The 18,760-nt window shown below is 44.3% G+C and overlaps 1 protein-coding gene across 4 annotated transcripts in view; it reads right to left on the bottom strand.

Annotated features, from left to right (window-relative positions):
* Nucleotides 1-18,760, bottom strand: part of MAPRE2 (microtubule associated protein RP/EB family member 2) — a 166,134-nt gene that overhangs the window by 5,046 nt on the left and 142,328 nt on the right. For all 4 annotated transcript variants that reach the window (XM_014342303.5, XM_057300479.1, XM_003830240.5 and 1 more), the window contains 2 exons: nucleotides 11,341-11,480; nucleotides 6,216-6,374 (listed from right to left, as the gene is read on the bottom strand). In XM_014342303.5, coding sequence (XP_014197789.1) covers nucleotides 6,216-6,374; nucleotides 11,341-11,480 — 299 coding nt within the window. The remainder of the gene's footprint in view (nucleotides 1-6,215; nucleotides 6,375-11,340; nucleotides 11,481-18,760) is intronic.

The following is an 18,760-nucleotide window of genomic DNA, read 5'->3' as shown; positions in this document are numbered from 1 at the left end:
CAGCAAATGTGAGCTCTCCCTACCCTCCATGACCACCCTGTGTTCACCACCTAGAACTAGCTCCACTTCTGGAACGTTAGGCCCAATCTCTTGCTCTCTCTGATCACATCATGTGTCTTCCTGACCCTTGCACTCCCGAATTCCTTAATTGCAGGTGCTCTTTGACCTCAGGGAGATCTCAGAGCCCTGATCCCCTCTTTACTCCCCTTCTGCTGGATCGACCCCAGACCCCTGGGCATCACAGCAGCTGTGCTCTTGGCACTTCCTCTGCACACTGCTTTGCCTTCTGCCTGGCACACGTGAGGCTGGTCCTCTCAGCTCAGAGTCAGTGCCTCACCGACAGTGTGGCCAGACATGCTCAGGGGAGCAGGAGAGAACTTCTTCTTGGGCCAGCGCAGGACAAGAAACAGTTACTGGCCTTCCTAAGCCAGTGCTCTCCTCTCATCCAAGGGAGAAGAATGAAACTAACATTCATGGGAGTTTAACAAGAATGGTGGGCTGGGAACTCCCAGCTGTGTGTCCCGCCACATGCTCCTCTAAATTATGAGAAAGTCACTCCTCCCTGAAGCCTCTCTCACTGCCTGCAGCCCCGAGATAATGGCTTCCCTCTCCAAGCTTCCTATCCTCAGTTTCTGCTTCGGTGAGAAGGCGCACCACAGTCCCGCGTGTGTTCTTGCTGGATGGCTACACATCTGTCTCTCCAGCCGGGCTCTGAGCCCCCCACGGTGAGTTATGTTGTTTTATTCAGCATCCTAACTCTTGAACGTGAGTGTGGTGTCTTCCATATTGTATTGCTCAAATTTCAGCTGGTCTAAAGTACGCTTTTCTTTATATAATTGTTTCTGTGCATGTTAGACTGCTGAAAAGAAGATTTCAGAAATGAGGATCTGTTTTACATTTTGCAGAAATTCTCATTTGCTCACGTCACAACTGGGAGTTTATTGTGGGCTAATGGAGCTAAAGTTGAAAGACCTAGATTCAAGTAATCATTGAGCCTGTAATAAACTAGAGGGCCAGGAAGACACTAGGCTAGGCCTCCTTTCCAAACACATCCAACAAGGCAGCAGGTTTGCTGGCCTTGTCTATGGCTCTGAGGCTTCCAGATGCCCAGGGCAGCTGCTTCTCATGCACATCCAGCTTAAGTCTCAGTCACAGGACCCCTCTGTGATGTCATGCATCTGCAGGAACTGTGGACCCCAGACAACTCTCACTGGGAAATACCAGCAAAGCTCCCAATTTATCAATGGATTGCTCATGCTTGGCCTGCAAGTTAAGGCAGTCTGAGAGTCTGGCAGAACACATCTGTAATTCTGGGGTGTTACAAATCACAACTGAGAGCTCACAGCCCACACAATGCTATTGCAGGCTCACAGGAAAAAACAATCTTTTTCTATGCCTTATACGAGAATGAAGAACTTAAACCCATGTCTAAGTAGGAGGCCAGGCGAAACCTATACCAAATATGAGACTAATGCACCAGAGCATCACCTAATAATTCTAATATGTGTGTATCAATCTATTCACATCTTTCCGTTGAGCTGTGAGTGATTGTAAGAAAACTATCATTCTTCAGTTTCCTTATAATCATTAGATAGAGAGGCAAACTGGAAGATGGTATTGAAGAAGGCTCTAGGCCACTGTGGGAGGAAAATGGGGGCAAAGGAGAGAGGAAGGCCCATCAGGAAGCTCCAACAGCTCCTGGCTTCCTAGCTGTGGAAGGCACCACCCTGCAGCCTTGTCTCCTGCCACCATGCCAGCTGTGGCTGCTGGTCTTTCTTCTCTGCTTTGCTCATGCAGTTTCTCCCTACCTTAGCTCTATAGCTGTTGATGTTCCCAGTCACCCTGTAACATCCAACACAAATGCCATCTTCGCTGTGAAGTCTCTGCGTGGTCCTCCAGGCGGCTTTTATCTGCTCCCCACGCAAGTTTATTTATGTCTCCATTATCACATTTGTCATCATCTGACACATATTCCAGTTAGTCATGTCCCTGTCTGTCTCCCTTACTGGGACTGGGAGCTCCTCTGAGGTAGGGTTGGGTCTTTTTCTATAGCCAGCACTTAGTCCAGTGACAAGAGGCCCTCCAGTGACAGAAGCACAGCCTGTCCCTGCAGGAAACAAGTAACTGTTCATAAGCCGGTGCCCTTCAGCTGACAGAATCCACAGGGAGCAGGTAGCCAATGCCTCAGCCCAGACTCCTGTGGCTCCAAGTTACGTATCAGGGGAAAACATAATAAGAATAAGTATCTGCTCTGGAAACTTCCATTAGGTCTCTACAACTGGGAATTGAACCACCTCTGTTGATTTTCTGCTCAAAACTCCCACCTGGATTTTCACATCTTCCAAACATCATATTCTGGGATGGCTTAAATATAAGAATCAGAGGCCAATCATCACCAAATAAGAGTGTTAAGTAATCACTCAGGGGAAGAGATCTCCCCAGCAAATACTCCTACCTCAAATGTCAAAGCAAAGCATGTCCATCTATGTTTAGCTGAACAGCATGTGCTGCAACCTGGCCTTCTAGCTCCAGGAGGGCTCTGGGAAAGGCAGACCACCAGGCATCTGAGCCATCTCAGCTCTGTACACACAGCTGTACCAACAGCATCATGAACAAACTGCTGGCACTTCCTCTCAGACGCCATGTACATCATCCCTGCACATGGGTGCAAGTCTACCCATCACACAAGTGTGGGGCTGGCCAGAAAACAGGACACAACGTCAGGGGAAAGCACAGTGGGGCAAAAGCAGGATTCCCAGAGATGGGGGCAGTGGTGTATGATGGCATCGTAACCACTAAGCACATTGTTTTTCAAAACCGTTGCTTTTCCAGACCACAGACATAGAGGAAGGCAGGCAAGGGTACAGCTTTAGGAAGGCTCACTCCCCCAGTGTAGGACTGGCTATGTGCTTCTGGGTGGTTCCAGAGAAACCAGATTCCATATTCTCAGGAAGAAATGAAAATGCTTGGAGGCTTTAAGATATCTAGGATGATTTCTTGGACCTCTGGGAGGTGGAGTGCTAGGGGGCAGAAAGGAGAGTATCTAGCTGCTCCTGAGCCTCTCGGCAGAGTCATGCATGCACAGGATATGGAAAGCACCCAGCACGGCGTCCAGGCCCACTGCAGCCTTCCTTTACTTTCTGCATAAAAACCAAGGTTTAAACAAATGGGTCTTGTCACATTCCAAACAAGGACACCTGGCATATTCCAGATCAAACGGCTTACTCTCTGTAGAAAACTCAGTATAGCCTGATGTGTCTCTTTAGGAGTTTTGCAGACACAAAGTTGCAATAAAAATATCCTGGAACTAGAAAAATTAAGCCAGTAACTGCATTTGAACATCTTGCTCTGGTAACCCACACATGCAATTTATGTTAAGGCTGTTTTCTCTGCCAGATTCAACTGCCTGGTTACTCTGAGTAATTCTCTTCTTGAATTTTGGGTACTCCCCAGCATATACTTACAGGGCAATGCCTCTGTCTCTTTCCCTCTCTCTTCCTTCCCTTAAATCTATTTGATGATGTCAGCACAGTGCCAGAGATACAACAACAAAGTGGGTTTAAAAAAGTTACAAACTGGCTAGAAGAAAACTGAAGTTCTTTCTGGATGCTGATTTAAAATCAGATGAATGCCCAGAAAAAGAGGCCACAACTAGGCTTTTGAAGGTGAAAATCAACAAAACGAGGTAAGGGGAGTAATTTAGAGAAAACCCACGTAAAAATTTGGAAACTTTCTTCTTCACATACAGGGCGTGTTCACCTGAAGACTGTCAAGTAGACAGTTAATCTTGAGGCTTTCCCCAACTAGTACTATGTTCGTTTCCTCCCTGCTCCATGGTACCCAATACTCAGCGAGGGAGGTAACTCAGTCCTTATGATTTTAGCCTCTGAGTTAGATAAACCTGGGTTCAAATCCTAGTGCTGGAGCTTATTAACTATGAGCCATTGGATTAGTAATTTCATCTGTAAAATGTAGATAAGTAATTACTCACCCTCACAGGGATGTGGTTAAGGTCAGTAATCTACGTAGTACATGAATACAATCCCTAGCACATGCTAAATGCTCAATCAGTATTAGCCATTACTACTGTCATAATAGCACTTAAAAGGTGCCTCAGACTTGGAGAAGGGAGAACATAAACTCAGGATTCAGATTTCAGGGTTCAAATGGAAATTATTCTGCTCCTAGACTTGGGAAAGTTATTCAACCTCTCTGCTGCCTTAGTTTCCCTCATCTGTACAATGGGATGACAACAATAGCTACCTAATAGGATTCTCTAGAGAATTATAGGAGCTAATAAGCTAATATACGTCAAGTCCTAGACCCTTCTACCTCAAACCCCAACCAGGTGTCTCAGAAGAGGTGTCTGCTAAACTTATTATTTAGTCGTAATGAATGATGAGGCCTTAAAGTGTTATTTCTTCTTGGGGTGCTTGCATTTTAGTTGCATGTACATTGCAGGAATGGCTCTCTGAATCCAGATGGCGGCAAGGTGGTGCTGGGATGTATGTGTGTGTGGGGTCGGGTGGTGATGGGTATGGCAGAACAGAAACTGAGTGCGGTCATCTAGGTAGACCCCCTGGAAATCACACCCAGGAGGCAAGAGCTCTTGCCTGAGGCTGTCCACCTATCTTAGCCGGGAATTCAGTGGACCTCTCCAACACTTCATTTGGAGTTCACTGTCGGACAGTGCTCCTGCACATGGACTCCCTCTTGGGACAAAATCTGGCATGAGGTTAGACTCAGGGTTTCCCCGTTTGAAGTGCAGGGCTGGGAAGAAGATTTGATCCTGCACGCCGGCCTTATTCCCACTAGCAGGCGTTATCGCAGACAGCAGCGCCATTCACTCAGTCTCACGGCACTGTGGAGATCTCAGCTGATTTAGCCTCAAATAAGCTTGTGAAGAGAATAACCATAGTCCATCTAGTGCTTACAGAGGGCAAGCACTCTGTACACACAGGACGTCATATATGTGACACTGTGGCAGCTGCAGACATACTACAAATCAGTCTCTGGTTTCTTCCATCAGATCTGAAAATACTGAGAACCATATTTTATGAAGCCATCATGGAAACCAGGTGGATTATCAGTGCTTCAAATTCTGAGCTATTGATAACCAATAAATAATTTAAACCAAAATATTTGGAAGAAGTGAAAAAAAAAAGTGATAAAGAGCTTCCAAACTACAGATACAGTGCCTTACAGTTTAGGAGAATTTCACTGCTAGTATTTTGAGGCATAAATGGAGTAAACATTTGCCTGGGATTCAGCTGGAATAAGAGAGTAAACTTGCTGATGGCTTGCTACGTCCTATAGAAATATCAACACATACAACTCCACTGGAGGCCCTCAGAACATCACAGGCTCAGAACACCCAGAGACCGGGACACTTCCACTAGCATCAGCCTGGCATAAGAGAAGCTGGACACCCCAACCCCTCAACTTGGCTCTGTGGAAGGTGAAGCCACATCAGGCTCCCACCTCCACCTCTGGCTGCTGGGCCTCTCTCTCCTGGCACTGGCAGACCCGGGGTGCCTTGCCTCAGTCTCTGCCATGCATCCTGCCCCCCCTTTCTCTCCTTGCTTCCTAGATTCTTATTCCTCCTCCATTTCTCACATCTGCTTTTCATCACCCTGACACAGCCACATCCTGGGTCTCCATCAGCACTTGTGAATAGCAGCACTTGTGAATAGCAACTCTGGTGGCAGCTCCTCCCCATAAAGGAGGTGTGCATGTGGCTGTCCCACAGCTCTAGTCTGTCCTGGCAATGAGTAACCAAGACAACCAGCTATGAAATAAAAACAGTCAATTATGGGGCTTCTGGGGATGGGAAAAGCATCTAGATTATTTTCTCCTTTAACTACACTCTGTAGTTGCACGAAGAAGGAGGAATCTGTATACAAATTCTTAATGCTCATTTGCTCAGAGAGCTGCAGACCACTTGCAGTTTGGCTGCATAAGCATATTTTTCTGTCAAAGCCTTCCCCACCCCACCCATCTCTTCCCAGATTAATTTATGACTGCCTGTCCCACAGGCATGGGTCAATAGATCATGATGATAACGATGTTTATTCCTTTGGGACTATCAAGTGCACTTGGCTGAGCAGTAATTCTCATTGAGGTCCTGGGGAAGTATTCTAAGGCGTGCTGATCTACTGTGTTTTGACCAAGAGAGTCATTTTAGAACACAGGAGTCACATGCTCCTCACACTTACGTGTTCTTCTGAAGCATACAGGACGTCCATTAGTCGCTGCACGAGGTCATCATTTTCCTGCCCGTGTTCTTGGCAGAGTAGCTCGATCTCTCTTAACTTCCCAAAGTAGAAATCCCTTTCCTTTTCCACGCCTTCAAGGGCAAGTTTTAATGAATGTACCTGCAAGGGAGTGAGAGTGAAGAAAAAAAAACCACCCAAAATATAGTATAAGACGTGACCAGCAATTCCTGTGAATAAAACCCAAAAGAGAGAGAGAGAGAGAAGCAGAAATAACCAATGTGTAAGTCTGAGGGAGAAACAACAGGGCTGTTGTCTGGAGCTTGACCCTGGGCCAAAACGTCCAATTCTCCACAGCACTCTGGTCATTCCCTTCAGGCAACTGAGCGTTTATTAACCAGGGACAGAGTGGTCCTTCTGCTTGTGCGGTTCCCTGCAGGCTGGAAGTGAGCTTTCGTCTCCTGCTAACATAGGCTGGAACATATCTTTCCTCTAACTTCTTACTATGGTCTGAAAGTTTGTATCTCCTCAAAATGTATATGTTGAAATCCTAACACCCAAGGTGATGGTGTTAGGAGGTAGGGCCTTTGGGAGGTGGCTGTCATGGGGTTAGAGCCCTTATGAATAGGATGAGTGCCCTGATAAGAGGCCCAAGCGAGCTCATTCATCCTTTCAGCATGTGAAGACAGTGAGAAGGTGCCATCTATGAAGAATGGGGCCTCAAGCAGACGCTGAATCTACTGGCGCCTTGATCTTGGACATCCCAGTCTCCAGAACTGTGAGAAGTAAATTTCTGTTGTTTATAAGCCACCCTGTCTACAGTACTCTGCTCTAGCGGCCTGAACAGACTGAAATACTTGTTCATCTTCTGCAGGAAATGGAGAATGGGAGGAGGAAAGAGAAGCAGAAGAGAGAGGCTGTAAGCATGGCTATTTAGTTTTATGTTGAGGACTCTCCCTCCCTTAGATCACTTACATGGAAGCCACCCTTAGCTAGACCCTTTCACAAATGATACTGAGCCACATTAGACAAACGCTCTCCAGGGAGAAACTGAGGGTTCGTGACACGAGGAAAACTGGGTAAGACCCAAAGCCTGGCTGAGTGGATCTGTCTCAATTTCTCTAGTTCGGGCTTTGGGTACGTCACTGGGAAGGCAGGAGGGCAAGGAAGGCCTATTCCCTCACCACAGTAGCCCTCATTCCTCTTTCTTCCCCTCTATCCTGGTTCAGAGTTTCCAGGGTTGTGCAGCTTCTCAGGGTGGCTACAAAACAGTCCAAGTGAAGGGAGGAGGCAGTGGTCAAAAGAGGGTCCAAGAACTCGGACACCCAGAGCTAAAGAAACCCTCACGGGGTTGTGACTAGATCTGGTTTCAAATCTCAGTCTACCATAGTCCTACAGGCGCAGCAGCTACACTCAGGCCCAAAGTATTACCCCGTTCCTGGTCTCTGAGGATCCCCATTTGTTTAAACCCTTTGCTTATTTTTATGTAGGGTATATGCTTCAGGTGGTAAATTAAGTCTTTCATGGCCCTCCTTAGGTAAAATCTCTCTGTCATTATCTTAAAAATCACCCCTAATAGAATTTCAAAAAATTACATTTGGAATGCAAATTTCCTCCTCTCTCCTTCTAATAATTCTGGGCCTTTGTGTATGCTTTATCCATCTGGAATTACTGATTCATCCAAACACACACTGAGCCCATGCAGCGTCCATCCTCTTCCTGTGCACCTGGCAAACCATATCCATCCTGTAGATTCAGGGTTACCCTCACTGACACTCCCATGTGGCTGCTTGCAAAGCAGTGGAGAACCAGTTTGCTTTTAACTCATTTCTATCAATACTATAGCTTGCACATTTGTAAGATGTACAAAAAACTGAAGGTGACCAGCAAATTCCAGAAAAAAGAAAACTCTTATTCTAGAAATCCTTTCCTGCTTTAAAACAAACCAACCTCTCCCCAGGTTTGGACATAAAATCCATCTCAACCCTGTGCTAGTGCCAGCAGATGGATCTGTGGCAGCTTAGATGTGCCACCACCCCCCAGCCCCCTGTACCAGGCAAGGACACATCCAACCCACGAAAATAGGTCTGTCTGGCTCCCTAGGGCTTTGTTCTGCACAATGAACACATAGCTGAGGCTTTTCCAGACAACCCTTTAGTGCAAATCAGGCTTCAGTGATATTCCACATGCATTAGGTAACAGCTGCCACTACCAACATTCCCTAGTAAAAACCAACACTAGCTAACTTACATGATGAAAGATCAATTGGCAAGCAAAATTCCACTGTCATAGTCCCCCTCACAAAGACCAATGCCAGCCTCATCCCTCTTGGGTTGTGGCAGATGCTTAAGCAATGAAGGAGATGCTGTAGATGATCTTAGAAAATGAGAAGCAGCACTCTTCTTACCATTCTTCTAACTCCTCCCAGTGTGGCCACAGACTGCAGGTTCCTGCAGGCCTTGCTGTTTCAGTGATGGCTATAGTCTCTGCCTGGGCTAATCGACACCCATCCCTGGCCCCACCCACGCTCCCTGAGTGAAGACCAACCTACTTCCAGTTGGCTAATCCACTGACTCCAACCCACTTCTGGTTGGCTAACCCACTATACAGAACGAGTCCCTAATTACTTTCTTTATGACTTTTCCTAAATCTTTTGATTCATTTCTATCATGGGAATGGTCTAGCATAGTGGTACTTCTTTAGTGCATCATGGGAAATTGCCTGAGAAAATGCAGGAGGCCAAGCAAATGAGACTCCTCTAAGTTTATGGCACTTGTCTCTTTCTCAGTGATGACTGTGCTTCACCCTTCAGCATCAGGGTCTCCCCTCAGCCTCTCCTCGCCCGAGTGTTCTTTGTTCCAACACCATGATGCCTGTGGGGCCCCCTACCAGGCTCAGGGGGCATCCTGTTGGCTCCAAGACAGAAAAAGGAGGGAACGTCAACAGTGAACCACGGATATAAATTTGGAGTAAGTGCTCAGTAATACTGATTGAAGGACTCAGAATTCAGGGTGTGTCTTCCTTCTGAGGGACAGACAGGGGCAGGCACATTCCTCGGTGTGAAGGTGTTGGGGGCAGAAATGGGTAGGCAGGCCTTTGGGAAGTAATGAAAGGATTATAACAGGAAGGCGGCACTGGACCATTCCTCTCTCTTCTCACTCGGTTCTCTGAGTGGCATTGTGGATGGTAGCATGGTTTAGTGGAGGCATTTTAGAGGTCTGAGTTCCCTGGGGATGGGGCTCTGTGTGTGATCTGGAGAGCTAGCGGGAGCCTACAGCCAGCCCCAAGGAGGGGAAGTGGGGCTGGGCGGTTCAGGCTATAAGCGGGAGAGAACCTCAAGGTTTCCACGTGGTTATACTTTGGGCTGGAGAGGTGGGACATTGGGTGTGGCAGACGGGGAAGAGAGGGAGGAGTCATGAAGAAACACAAGATAAGAAAGATACCAAAAGAATTTGGGTTCCTTAAGGAAAAAGAGTTCTACAGTTGTGCCTTGGTATCTGAGAGGAACTGATTCCAGGATGTCCCTCAGATATGAAAACCCATGGATGCTGAAGTCCCTGATATAAGACGACACAAGATGGCATCGTATTTGCATACAACCTACGCACATACTCCTGTATACTTTAAATTATCTCTACATTACTTATAATACCTAATACAATGTAAAGTTATGTTGTACTGTTTTTAATTTGCATTAGCTTTTATGTTTGTATTGCTATTTTTTATTTTGAATATTTGCAATACTTGGTTGCTTGAATGTGCAGATGTGGTAACCCATGGATATGGGAGGACTAACTTTAGGTCCAAGGCATTACAGCCTTTAGGTCTACTCTGATTTTCTTGGAGCCTGAGGCATGTGGACCAAGGTTCATTATGACTGTCCTTACTGCCTTTTAATTGAGAAGAAGTCATTATTGGAAACAGGGCTCAAACTGAGAATCAGCAGGTAATTAGAACATTCTAGTTTCCAAATCCAAGTCCTACCTGCTGGCTGGCTTGTTTTTATACCTTTTTCCATAAAGTGATCAGAATTGTAAAGAAACACCCTAGCTAAGAAACTGCCTCCATTAAACTAGATTCTTGATTACAAATATACAATTATCACAAAAGCTGTTTTTAAACTCTTGCTGGCTCATCAAGAATAAGATTAATCACCACGACGGGCCCAGTGAGCGGCTGGGAACAGCCTGGGGCCCTGAAGTAAAGGCTCCTCTCATAGCGGCAGGGTAGCCAGGATAAAAGGCTCTCCTCGATGGGCCCTCCACTACCCGTTGCTTTTATTACTTTTAAGCTACATATAATCTTAGGAAAGATGAGCAGTACCTAAGATTTTATAATGAAAATTTCAAAGACAGTGGAGCTAGTTAGATTTTACCATAACTGTGAGGAATATTAAATTAAAAGGAAAGCTCTTCTACTTAAAACACAATTGTGGCCTTTCAGATCCCCCAAATATTGGGTTCGGTGCTCCTGCAGCACCCAACTTCTGCCATTGTGGGAAGTATCAGGTTTTTTGTTTTGCTTGTGTAATAACTTACTGTGTGCAACTGCTATCTCCAAGTTCTATGAAGGACTTTATATTACCTTTACCTTTATATTACCTCTACCTTTACCTCTACCTTTATATTACCAGCATTAAGCATAATATCTTTCATATAGAATAAGCTCAACTACTAATAGCTGAAGAAAGAAAGGAAGAAGGGAAAAAAGAAGAGAGTGGGAGGGAGACAGACTAACCCTGACCCAGCCTTTAAAAAGAGAGGGAGGCAGACTCACCCTAATGCAGCACTATCTAGAATGGCCAGAAGTGGGCAGGATGGGCTACGGTCTAGCCTGGAGCTCATGACAGCCCTGAGGAGCAGGGGAGGGGAAGGTAGCCTGAAGTCTGCAGCAAGGCTGAGCCATCTGCCCCATCTTAATGTACAGCTTTGAGATTTGTGACTAACACTTTTTATTCATCATGGGCTACTGATTTTGTCTTCGAACAATTCTTTTTATTCTCACTTACTTGAAACCAAGGATTCTTCCTTACCCTTCCCTCCCTTACCCCAGTCCTAGGGGATCCTAGGCCCCCTACCTCTTACACACATCACTGCTCCTAGAGGCATGGCCAGAGCTGATGCATTACCTGTTCATTAAGCTGTATGACCTGCGTTTCTAAATCTTTATCGGATTTGGATGCTGAGCCGCTGGAAGAAGCCCTTTTGGCTGATGAGGGTCGAGAAGGTGTGGATCCTGGTTTAGCTGCTGGACTTGATTTAGCTGCACCTGAAAGCAATCAGAATAAATTATAAATACTGGCAATATTAAAAGTGTATTTTAGATACATAGAAAATGAATGATATGAAAAGAGCTTACAACAACATATAAGAGATACCTCCAGTGATCCCTTCCCATACAGAAGGAGTATACATATTTCAGCAGGAGTGTACACAGTTAAAGTACGGTTGTTTTGGGCAACTTATCTCACCTTTGTGAGTGCTGTTTTTTTTTTTCCTCAAGTAACATGAGGTTAATGCCATTGTCCCCTCTCCCTCTGGAGACGTAAGAGTAAGAGAACAAAGGGATTTTAAGATTTTTAAGAGGAAAGGTTTTTAGATAAACTTAAAAGTATCACCCTAATTGAATTTCTAACAAACAAGAGAAAAGATCTTATAACCAATTAATACTTCAGAGAAATATCAATCCAAATGTATTTTTTTCTCTTTTAAAACATTTCCTAGCTTTAGCCACTAAAGTACCTAAGAGCAATGACATCTCCATAGCAGTGGGCACTCCTGATGCCCAAACTTTGGTTTCTAAATGTTATTCTGCAATAAAAGGGCTTCTTGAGAAATGGCTGATTCTAGGGATGGTGCAGGGAATGTTCAGGGTAAGCTTAGGATATCTTGTGTCAAAAAGCAAGGAGGTGCTCCAGGATTTATATCAAGAGCTTGAAGGGGCTCTCAACTAGTCACACTTGGGACAGCTGAATATCAGGAAGAACAATAGCTTCATTTATTGTAATGCACTGGATAAATAAAAATCTATTAATCTATAATGACTGAAAAAGACATGGGCTGGAAGACAGGGAGAGGGAGAGGGAAGAGAAAAGAATATAAAGATCTTTTCAATCCTTTTTAAGGAACACTGGCAGCCACTAAATATGCAAGAAATGCTGGAACTAGAAAATAAATCACAATTTTGCAACATCCGTAACTAAGAAGCGATTCACAAAGGGCTCATCATTGGACATGTAAACTTTAGGTGAGAGGGTTTTGGGGAACAAGATATTTACATGTGTTACTCTAAAGGGGAAAACACACCCTTACAATGGGGAGATCTGAGAGTCAGCACCTTAAGGAAGTGATCCACTTAGCATCACTAATAATGTTGTGAAGTGGAAAAAAGAAAAACCATTGGTTTCAGGTAAGACCTCGCCTATCTGGAGCTCAGGTCACAATAGACTCTCACTACCTAGAACAACGCACAGACACAAGAATGGCCTCTGTGGCCAAAATAGATGCCCCAATGTATACGCAGTGTACTTCATGGATTATGAAATTCCAAGCCACTACTGGGTGCCTGTCCATTCCCTTTTCCTCTGAACACAGTCCCTGTGAAGTGGCATCTCTGTCTTCCACTACCCCTTCAGTGTGGTGTAGATGTTCCTTCTCTGTGCTCCCACTGGCCTAATCCCCCAACCCCTGCTCTTATTTAGAGCAAGAAACACATCTTATTCATCTTTGTAACCCCAGTGCGTAGCACAATGCTCAGCTGAACATGTATTTGCTTAAAGAGCAAAAGTTTAACTAACTATATAAACAAGTAAATAAAACTTTTAGTGATGCGGTTTCCAATTTTACAGTTTATTTCCAACTTCACAGTTTATTAGTACCAACAGATTAGCAAGAGCCGAAGGGTTATAAAGACAGGTATGTGACAGCAGTTACAAGTTTCAACCAACATCCTAATTACAAAGTAGCAAACAGAAAGACCATAAAATTTATATTTGTGTCTTCAGGTGCCTGGGGTCATTAGCTCCGGATGCAAGTCACACCCCCTAGAAGCACTGACAGCATTACAGCCTTTAAATATAAGCCTTTCTGTTAAAAATTTTTAAAAAATAAACTTCTTTAAAAACACAGGGAGGTGCCTAATATACTTTAAAATGAGAATGGTTAAATTGGGAAAGACTTAAAATAGTTTGAATATTCTCAGGGTAAATCTGTGCAGAAGAGCTTCCCCAGGGTTCCAGAGAGCTGACGTTTTGCTTTGTGACTGGTATATGGGCTTCAGCTCTGTTGAAGCCCATATAAAACACTCCTGGAACACTACTTCCATGTCCCGCTGACCAAGTTCTTTAACCCAAAGGCAAACCAACTGGGTAAAGAAAACAAGTAGACAAGCAGGCAGGGCAGGCAGGGTGAGGACACCTGATCTGGCAAAGAATCTTCTCTGAGGCAGCCACCAGCCTAACAGCTGGGGAGACAGCTCGGAAATATCAAGTTCTTTCAGATCTTTTTATAAGCAATACCTCATATTTTAATATAAAGGAAGTCTAACAGAAAGCAGTGCGAAGACTACCTATGATCAACACCCCTTACACACACATTTGTTAAGTGCCTGCCATGGGCCATGCACTGGAGGCCCCTAAAAATGCCTAAGATGCAGTCTTTGTTCTCTAGCTCAGTCTCACATAGAGCAACAGCTATCTAAGAATTTCTGGTATGGCACCTTCAATGTTCTCAGGAACAAACCAGGGTTCTATGACTCCATGACCATCCCATGTGACGTGGTTTGGCTGTGTCCCCACCCAAATCTCATCTTGAATTGTAGTTCCCATAATCCCCACATGTTGTGGGAGGGACCCTGTGGCAGGTAACTGAAGCATGGGGGGCAGTTACCTCCATGTTGTTCTTGTGATATTGAGTGAGTTCTCACGAGATCTGATGGTTTTTTAAGGGGCTTTTTCCCTCTTTGCTTGGCACTTCCTCCTTCCTGCTGCCATGTGAAGAGGGACATGTTTGCTTCCCCTTCAGCCATAATTTTAAGTTTTCTGAGGCCTCCCTAGCCCTGAGAAACTGTGAGTCAATTAAACCTCTTTTCTTTATAAATTATCCCGTCTTGGGCAGTTCTTTATGGCACTGTAAGAACTAATACACCATGCAAGTCAGGCTGTATTCTCTCTGCCTCCTTCCTGTCCCCTACCTCCTCTGAGCAAGTAGGTCTACCACCCTGCCAGTCTCAGCTCAGATGTCACTTTGTCTGGGAGGCCACAGTGCCCTGAACACTTTCCACTGTTGTGGTACAGCTATTTCTTTAATGTCTACTTCTCCCATGAACATAAACCCTAGGACATAGGTGTTTCATCTGTTTTAGTCACCTTATGCTCTCACCACCAATCACAGTGCCTAACCCAGAGAAATTCAATAATAGTTTTTATAATTCATTATATAAGACCTAGCAGAGGCATCTCTCCAGGGTAAGGACACCAGGGGAAGCTTGAGGAGCTGATGCCAATGTCAAAGTCACAGACACAAAGAACCAGCGAGACAAGAAGGAAACCAAATAAAAACCATCAGCCTCCCAGAAAGAGAGCTCCTCCTTGGTTTCCTCTTAAGATTACCTTCTGTAAATTACTTAGGCTCCTTACCTACACAATTAGGAGAGGTGGAGTAAACTCAGTCAGTATATGCTTAACTCTGAGTGGTCTATGCTGGGCTGTCCAAGCCTGTGCCATGCTCACTGGCCCCTCCTGAGGGACACAGCCTTGCAGAGGGGGCTTCCCTAGATAGCAATGTGATGACCCACCCACCCTGGCAGTCTTTCATAGGCAGGTCAGCAACAAAAAAGTCGTTGCAATAACTGAGCTAGGATCATCAGACACACTCACGTTCTGGTATCTGGCCTTATCCAGTCTGATGTCAATTTAAAAAGAAAAAATCATGGAAGAAACAGAAGCTGATTGCTTACAATAAAGGGCTATCACTAATTATATTCTCAGGGTATTATCAAACAGAGCTTGAAAAAAAAACTGAAATGTTTGATAAGATGTAGAAGGGGTCATGGCAAGCCAAACCCCTGGGCAAAGCCACGTTATCAGGGAAGAGCAACTATGAAGAAGCAGAGGACACTGGCCAGGAGAGCAGTGAGACACGCAGGGAGAATCCCCGGCCGCTGGAGGCGCTCAGCATGGCTCACGGCAGGGAGGGAGGGCACAGCTGCTGCAGTTACTGATGCTCTCCCCCTTCTAGCCACACACAGCCACTTGGGGAAACAGGTTTTGTTTTGTTTTCTTCCCCTGAGGAAATATCCCTTTCTGTTAACAGAGTCCAACTTCAACCTGCCTGTGTGGCTTGGACTCACCAAGCTGTGGTTCAGCAGAGTCTCGGCCCTAAAATGGCATCTGTGCTCACGAATCAGGCAAAGGTCAGGTGGTGGCCTAGGGCCCCAGGGCTTTCCCACTGGCACACACACGTGCACCTCCTGGATCCCTTTGAGATGAGAGAGGTGCAGGCAATGAAAATCAGGCTCGGCAACCTCTGCTGCTCCACCACCTACACACATGTGGGATGGAAGCACCGCTTCTGCCCCACCGTTAAGCCTCACTAACGGGGACACAGTGCAGGCTGAGTGAAGGAAGAAATGGAAAAAAAATTCTAAACATTTAATAATCAATCACTTAGGTAATTAGTATTTGATATTTAAAATGAGAGGGATCTTGAAATTCTATTGTTCGGAGAAAAACTGATAACAGGAAAATAAATGATGCATGAGGATATGTGAGATCAGGCCTACTTAACTACATTTTTACCTTCAAATGAATAAATGTGAAGAAATTAAAGAACAGGAAAGGCATGGGAAAGATCTTAGTATCTTCTGAGGTTTGGGTAAAACAACAACAACAACAAAAAAACCCCATAATTAACAGTTAAACTAAAAGCTTGTTTTCAAATAAATGTAAAGTGGGCTCATTAAATCATCCCAAGCTGCAATTTGAAACGGAAGTAATTTACCCCTCACAGCTGTCACATGATTAAGAAATACTAAATGCATAAAAATAAAAATGAAACCTTTTGTCCTCATTATATTCAATGATTTCATGTTTTCTTTTTCAGAATAAATAAAAGACAATATCCTAACATACAGCATAACTCTTTAGAGTTAAGAACTTGTTTTTGTTTATTTGCTTTCTAGGTCTCGCTGCCTTCTAACAACCACACTCTAAAATTTCTGGGGCTGCCAGATACTCTTTCCCCCTTACCTGGGCACTAGAACAAGAATGTTCTCACAAAACTGCACAGTTATCAATGTCATAAACTTAACATTGATAGAATACTTTTATGTGAGCTACCATCTGTATTCCAATCTCGTAAACTCCTCCAAACATGTCTCTGACAGCATCCAATCCTGGTTTTAGATACTGAAGTCCTCAATAGCTATCTTCTTGCTTCCCAGAATGCCCCGCTCCATCAGTGATTTGACTTCTGTACCTTTACCAGGCCTCTTGGCTCAATGATGCTTATGTGGAAAACATTTACATAATAGCTTTTACAGAGAGTGCACCTACTTTGGCTGTAATACAGATATAGATTTTTTTTTCTTGCAGCTGATTCAAACATTTCAAATTTTTTTTCAAGCTGCATTTGAGGATGTCCTGAGAACATAATTAGTAGTGGCCCTGTTTACAAGTAACCATTTTGCCCTCAAGCTTTTCTACCTCCCTAATTTTACCTTTCAAAATAAAAAGGAATCTCAGAAGCAGAGGAAAATAGCATAAATTCTGTCTAAGTCCCTGTAATTCTCTGAATTTGCTCACTGGACATGATTTACAATGCTAGTCTTTGAGCAGTTGTGTTTTAATTAATGCCTTTAGGATTTGGGGGTATAAATATGATTCTTACATTTTAACCATAGTTGTAAAAAAATTCGGAGTGGTCAGATTCACTGCCTTAGTGAAGCCAGGGCATTACCGTGTCTAATGTCAATAACTAGTAGCTTGCTTAATGTTTATGGAAAACGCTGCAACAAGTTGGGCATATGAGGCCGAATGGATTCAGAAGGATGAAGCAAATCAAAGCACTGGACTTGGCTTTATCCTTCATGGCCAAGACTCTGCTGGAATTTAGAAATTCTTTTCACATAATCTGCCATATTATTCCTTTTGCCAAAATCATAAACAGAGGAGATAAAAATATGACATTAATACTGTTGACAAGAGACATTAAAAACATGAGCGTGTGCACACACACATGCAGGCGGCCACCACTCTTCTGGTCATGGTCAATCCCAATTTTTCTCTACTTTGAGAGCCCCTTCCCAAACCATCCCCCTAGCGCTTCTCACTCAATTGAAGAAAACCCAGAGCTGAATAACTATGGCAGAAGATACACTGCATCTGTATTGATTCATTGTGGATGGATCTGATATTACTTTCTTATCCCCTGCACCTTGGCAAAGAGATTATATTTTTTAACAGATAATGAGCTTGGTTAAAAAAAAAAGTAATGTCATTGCTGGAGAAAGGGTATGGGCTAGACTGATGAGGAGAGTGAATTCCATAGGAAGAGGACTTCCTCAGTAACTGAACTGACACCACAGCCCTCATACTGCAATAGGGTTGCCAGTCCCTACAGAATTCTGATTACTGCAAATTCAAGTTATATTGACCTGGTCTTTCCTTCAAAACTGCCTCCGTACTGTCACTTTGTAGATTCTGTAATCTGCTCTGAGCTGAGGGCAAAAAAAGCACCTCAGTGGACAGATTTCCATCCAAATGAAACTTTAACAGGGTTCTGGGATGCTCTGATTCATGAGATCACTAGGAGGCTGGTTTTTTAATTCTGAAATTGGCAGTTTACAGCCCTTAGGACTTCTGTTCTGACCAGTGCAGCCAGTGGTGAGATTTGCAGCTCTTCCTTTTCAGTGGAGACTCTTAAGAGTGGGCAGTCCTCCTTGAGCAGCTAGGGGCAGCTCCACACAGCAGGCACTAGCCACACCAATCTCGTGGGAATGAAGACCTGGTATGGAATTGGACATCCTTCACCTGACTCTAGGGAGGGAGTGAGTGCAGTGGTCAAGAGTGGGGGCTCTGCAGCCAGAGAGCCTTCTTAGGGGTCCCAGCTCCACTACTTCCTGACTGGTGTGGCTTTGTGGCCACCTTGCTTTACATTTAAGAAAGGAGGAGCAGCACCAACTTCTCAGAGTTAGGAGGGGTACATGACTTAATACATGGAAAATGCTTACACAAGGGTCTGGCACATAGCATGTGCTCAATAAATGGTAGCTTACATTACTATTATTACTCAGCAAATGAGACCTGATTCAACTAATGATGCAAAAGTGCACTTGTTTCCCATTTCTAGATACTACTAAAAACAGCTGAAGTACTAAGAAAATAAGGCTCATTTTTATTTAAAGAACATTTTTATAAAAATTGATTAACCCAGTTTTTACACAGTGAACAACTACTGTATAAAGATGCACAACTGCATCATGTAAATATGCTCAGCTTCAATAAATTTGTTTTTAGAACCAAAAAATGTGATTAACCCATAACCCACCAA

Source organism: Pan paniscus, chromosome 17 (assembly GCF_029289425.2).
Source record: "Pan paniscus chromosome 17, NHGRI_mPanPan1-v2.0_pri, whole genome shotgun sequence".
Lineage (NCBI taxonomy): Eukaryota > Metazoa > Chordata > Mammalia > Primates > Hominidae > Pan > Pan paniscus.
The sequence above is the reverse complement of the archived record's forward strand: the minus strand, read 5'-3'. Positions and strand labels throughout refer to the sequence as shown.